At 42.1% G+C, this 6,000-nt stretch overlaps 1 protein-coding gene across 1 annotated transcript in view; it reads left to right on the forward strand.

Moving 5' to 3' along the window:
* Positions 1 to 2,896, forward strand: part of LOC124010461 (START domain-containing protein 10-like) — a 31,571-nt gene extending 28,675 nt beyond the window's left edge. Inside the window, exons 5-6 of the mRNA XM_046322905.1 lie at positions 585 to 637; positions 2,423 to 2,896. Coding sequence (XP_046178861.1) covers positions 585 to 637; positions 2,423 to 2,644 — 275 coding nt within the window. The 3' untranslated portion in view covers positions 2,645 to 2,896. The remainder of the gene's footprint in view (positions 1 to 584; positions 638 to 2,422) is intronic.
* Positions 2,897 to 6,000: the final 3,104 nt, after the last annotated feature.

Here is a 6,000-nt window from a genome sequence, read left to right on the forward strand (position 1 = left end):
TGGTGGCCGTTTATGTGCTGTTTTCCTCACACAGCCCATCTGCCCTTCTCACGCCGGCAACACACAAAGTTGCCAGTCGGAAGTTAAGACGCTTTTTTCGTAGCTATTAATTAGTAGATTCCCTCATTGCCCAATAAAAACACAGTCATTCAGCTGGAATTGTGTAGTAGTGTGTATAGGAAATGTTGGTTCACCAGTAGACATGTCCCAAAACTCTGCTCATCACTACTCAAATTACAACATCATCAGCACCGACTTACCACGTATGTAGTAAATAATAAGTACAACAACGTATTAATAATAATAAATAATAAATAAACAACGTATTATTGAGTAGAACTTGTAAGGTAGTGATGAATACTAGGTGGCATTTTTTTGTTGTTGTATGTATTTATTTTCATGAGGTTTTTGCGATAAACTGCAATCGGGTGGCAACTAGAAACAATTGAATCATAAGAACAATTTACAAATTGATAGTCCTTGAAAATATGTATTAGTGCTTGAAAAAGTACTTGAAAGTCCTTGAATTTGACTTGCCACTGTCTGGACAGAAGCCTGTTTCATGTTTTGGGTTTGGACTGCAGGTTCCCTTCCCAAGTGGGTGGTGAATAGAACTTCTCAGTTCGTAGCACCAAAGGTAATATTATCATTTTAATATTATTATTATGATTATCAATCTGTCTTGGTAATGTGCTATCTTGAAACCCGAGAAGAAGAGAGAAGTGTGCCTAACAAAGCACAAGGGTGGCCTATATTATTTGATACTTCTGTCTCCATCTAGTGGTTTCAGGAAGTTAGTGCACTTCCCAAAGATATTTTGACTTGTTTTGATTCCAAAATCACTATCAAGAATACCATGAAAGATAACACCATGGTGTTATAAGTGTTTATTACACACTTATAAGCTATTTATAAACTAATGATTATTTTGTTTATTGCCTACTTATAAAACCCTTCAGAACTTGGCTGCAAGACGGCAGGTAACCAGCAGGTAGCCTAGTGGTTAGAGCGTTGGGCCAGTAACCAGCAGGTAGCCTAGTGGTTAGAGTGTTGGGCCAGTAACCAGCAGGTAGCCTAGTGGTTAGAGCGTTGGGCCAGTAACCAGCAGGTAGCCTAGTGGTTAGAGCGTTGGGCCAGTAACCAGCAGGTAGCCTAGTGGTTAGAGTGTTGGACCAGTAACCAGCAGGTAGCCTAGTGGTTAGAGTGTTGGGCCAGTAACCAGCAGGTAGCCTAGTGGTTAGAGTGTTGGACCAGTAACCAGCAGGTAGTCTAGTGGTTAAGTGTTGGGCCAGTAACCAGCAGGTAGCCTAGTGGTTAGAGTGTTGGGCCAGTAACCAGCAGGTAGCCTAGTGGTTAGAGTGTTGGGCCAGTAACCAGCAGGTAGCCTAGTGGTTAGAGCGTTGGGCCAGTAACCAGCAGGTAGCCTAGTGGTTAAAGCGTTGGGCTAGTAACCAGCAGGTAGCCTAGTGGTTAGAGTGTTGGGCCAGTAACCAGCAGGTAGCCTAGTGGTTAGAGTGTTGGGCCAGTAACCAGCAGGTAGCCTAGTGGTTAGAGGTTGGACTAGTAACCAGCAGGTAGCCTAGTGGTTAGAGTGTTGGGCCAGTAACCAGCAGGTAGCCTAGTGGTTAGAGTGTTGGGCCAGTAACCAGCAGGTAGCCTAGTGGTTAGAGTGTTGGGCCAGTAACCAGCAGGTAGCCTAGTGGTTAGAGCGTTGGGCCAGTAACCAGCAGGTAGCCTAGTGGTTAGAGGTTGGACTAGTAACCAGCAGGTAGCCTAGTGGTTAGAGTGTTGGGCCAGTAACCAGCAGGTAGCCTAGTGGTTAGAGCGTTGGGCCAGTAACCAGCAGGTAGCCTAGTGGTTAAAGCGTTGGGCTAGTAACCAGCAGGTAGCCTAGTGGTTAGAGTGTTGGGCCAGTAACCAGCAGGTAGCCTAGTGGTTAGAGCGTTGGGCCAGTAACCAGCAGGTAGCCTAGTGGTTAGAGCGTTGGGCCAGTAACCAGCAGGTAGCCTAGTGGTTAGAGCGTTGGGCCAGTAACCAGCAGGTAGCCTAGTGGTTAGAGTGTTGGACTAGTAACCAGCAGGTAGCCTAGTGGTTAGAGTGTTGGACTAGTAACCAGCAGGTATCCTAGTGGTTAGAGTGTTGGGCCAGTAACCAGCAGGTAGCCTAGTGGTTAGAGTGTTTGGCCAGTAAGCAAAAGGTTTCTAGATCAAATCCCTGTGTTGACAAGGTAAACATCTGTCTTCCTGCCCCTGAACAAGGCAGTTAACCCACTGTTCCCCGGTAGGCTGTCATTGTAAATAAGAATTTGTTCTTTATTTAACTAGGCAAGTCAGTTAAGGTTAAATAAAAAAAAGGCTTATCTGAGAGGCTCTTAATTAACACATTCATTTATAATCTGAATATTTGTGCTCCTTCCCCCTAGGCCATGAAGAAGATCTACAAGGCCTGTCAGAAGTATCCAGAGTGGAAGAGGAAGCACAACCCTAACCTGAAGCCCTGGATTTATCCCGAGCAGAACACCTTACCGTGTATTAACGTGTCTGACCTTGTGCTACAGAGAGCCGACTCACTGGAGAACATTGATGAGAGCCGCCTGACGGAGGAGAAACAGGCACAACGTCACAGCGATGACGAAGAGACCTAGGCTAACTCTGAGTGAAGACACTGTTTGTATATATTTGTGTGGCTGTGTTTTCAAAATGGCACCCTATTCCCTAGAAAATAACGGTAAAAGAAAAAAAGAGAAGTGTATTACATTTGTGCAGGGCCCATAAGACTCTGGTCAAAAGTAGTGAACTATATAGGAAATAGGGTGCGATTTGGGACACACCCTCTGTGTTGGGTTTGGTGTGTGCGTGTGTTTCTGTATTTCTGTGTGTGTGTGTGTGTGTGTGTGTGTGTGTGTGTGTGTGTGTGTGTGTGTGTGTGTGTGTGTGTGTGTGTGTGTGTGTGTGTGTGTGTGTGTGTGTGTGTGTGTGTGTGTGTGTGTGTGTGTGTGTGTGTGTGTACAGTACAAATTTGTAAATGTACATGTATGACTTACTATAATTTGGATCTGCAACTTTTGTCTTGTTGCATTTAGTTGGTAATTGATCTATAACTTATTGAATCAGAGGGGTTTAACAGGGTATTTTCATATAGGAAAAAGATAGACAACGTATGCACGGTGCTATCCTTCAATTAAATGGTATAATATCGAATTTATGATAATACTGTAAAAATGTGTCTATTTCAAAACAAATTTCAAGACAATATTTAAATATTTCAAGACCCATGTTGTTTTTTTTCATATTCATGTTTGATTCGACTTCAGCTTTCATTTGAAGTGTTATACAATAGTCATTGCCAATAGAGAAAATAGCCTATCATGCAGCCTACTTACTACAGTATATTTCCTGGCATCTAGTGCCTCCCAGTGGCAGTAATAGGTCATAACATTTCCTCATCGCCCAGTGTTTGGAAGCCGTGAGCGTTTAGAACAGTGTTTCACGAACTCGGTGCACGTTTTGGTTTTTGCCCCTTGCACTACACAGCTCATTCGAATAATCAACTAATCATCAAGCATTGATCATTTGATTCACCTGTGTAGTGCAAGGGTAAAAACAAAAACGTGCACCGAGTTTCGGGGAAAACGCTGGGTTAGAACAATGGAATGTTGTCAGTTTGTTAGGAAGTGAATTAGCATAATGCACCAAGACAAGTGTGCTTTTGTACAGTGAATGGCCCACTGAGACTCCTAATGACAGTCACAGGGGAGGAGAGATGGCAGCATAACAACGCCCAAGGGAATTTTAAAAAACCTGTCTGACCCTTAAAAGGAATGATTATAATCTGTTATAGCTTGTTATAACCGTAGGGGGTCATAAAACTGTTAGAAGGTCATTACCTCAGTTATACGTTGGTCTTGCCTGTCCTGACTGAATTTCAAACATTTTGTCTATCTGCATAAAGTTATTATTAGTGATGCAGTTTTACTTCAATTCTAACGGTCTTTTGGTAGGATTTTCAGACATGTTTCCCAAAATGGAGAGACATCATGCTCATAGCAACGCACGAGTTAAATAAAGAGAAGTTGTCTCCTGATTTTAAGACCTTCGTGGCTGATGCTCCTGATTCCTAATCATCATTTCCAAGTACAAGTTCCCATTTTAACTGCAATGTTTGTTTTTCTCCGTCGATAAGGAACGTTTATGTGTGACTGTATCCCTTTTCAGACTTAAAAATGCAGCTGGGGGCCAATCCTCAGAATCTGTATTGTCTCAGGCACTTCCTGTTTCCCCATGGCTACTTCCTGTCCCATTTCCTGTCCGCATCAGTCAGATTGTTTTTGAGGGAAAGGAAACTCCACTGTTGTCTAGATTTCTCACACAACACAAAAGCTTCTCTTTGATTGTAGAACTCAAAGTTCATTGCTTTGTCTCGTATTAAAATGTCTTTCATTTTGAGTGATCTTTGAGAATTAAAGAGTGTGATGTTAGTTACACTCATGATCTCCTAAGATCATCCATTTATTATCCATAATCTGAGCTGCCTTTGATTTTTCAATAACAATGTGTGTGATTCATGATAGCCTTGAAACTTGAACTAATGTGAAAAATGTGTAATATACGTGTGTGTGTGTCAGGCAGGATGGGGGTGGGGGGTGGGGGTGTATGGGTGGGGGGGTTTGTATCAGGAAAATCCAGGACCACATCTTGATTACACCTGAACATCCACATTTTCTTTGTAGCTATTTATAATGTTGATCTCTCATCAGGTTGTCTATTGTATCAGGAGTCCTATTGAAGCCCACATCACATGGTCTATTGTATCAGTAGTCCTATTGAAGCCCACATCACATGGTCTATTGTATCAGTAGTCCTATTGAAGCCCACATCACATGGTCTATTGTATCAGTAGTCCTATTGAAGCCCACATCACATGGTCTATTGTATCAGTAGTATTGAAGCCCACATCACATGGTCTATTGTATCAGTAGTCCTATTGAAGCCCACATCACATGGTCTATTGTATCAGTAGTCCTATTGAAGCCCACATCACATGGTCTATTGTATCAGTAGTATTGAAGCCCACATCACATGGTCTATTGTATCAGTAGTCCTATTGGTCTATTGTAGCCCACATCACATGGTCTATTGTATCAGTAGTCCTATTGAAGCCCACATGGTCTATTGTATCAGTAGTCCTATTGAAGCCCATATCACATGGTCTATTGTATCAGTAGTCCTATTGAAGCCCACATCACATGGTCTATTGTATCAGTAGTCCTATTGAAGCCCACATCACATGGTCTATTGTATCAGTAGTCCTATTGAAGCCCACATCACATGGTCTATTGTATCAGTAGTCCTATTGAAGCCCACATCACATGGTCTATTGTATCAGTAGTCCTATTGAAGCCCACATCACATGGTCTATTGTATCAGTAGTCCTATTGAAGCCCACATCACATGGTCTATTGTATCAGTAGTCCTATTGAAGCCCACATCACATGGTCACATCAGTAGTCTATTGTCATGGTCTATTGTATCAGTAGTCCTATTGAAGCCCACATCACATGGTCTATTGTATCAGTAGTCCTATTGAAGCCCACATCACATGGTCTATTGTATCAGTAGTCCTATTGAAGCCCACATCACATGGTCTATTGTATCCCACATCACATGGTCTATTGTATCAGTAGTCCTATTGAAGCCCACATCACATGGTCTATTGTATCAGTAGTATTGAAGCCCACATCACATGGTATTGTATCAGTACCTATTGAAGCCCACATCACCTAACTATTGTAACCTAGCTAAAGCTACCCTAACCTAACTAAACCTAACCTAACTAAAGCTACCCTAACCTAACTAAACCTAACCTAACTAAACCTAATCTAAGTGACCCTAACCTAACTAAACCCAACCTAACTAAACCTAACCTAACTAAATGCACACTAAAATGTAGCCTACACATTGCACATACTGTGTAGTTTTTTAAATGTTTTGTAGGCAACAG

The sequence above is a fragment of the Oncorhynchus gorbuscha genome, linkage group LG23, assembly GCF_021184085.1.
Source record: "Oncorhynchus gorbuscha isolate QuinsamMale2020 ecotype Even-year linkage group LG23, OgorEven_v1.0, whole genome shotgun sequence".
NCBI lineage: Eukaryota > Metazoa > Chordata > Actinopteri > Salmoniformes > Salmonidae > Oncorhynchus > Oncorhynchus gorbuscha.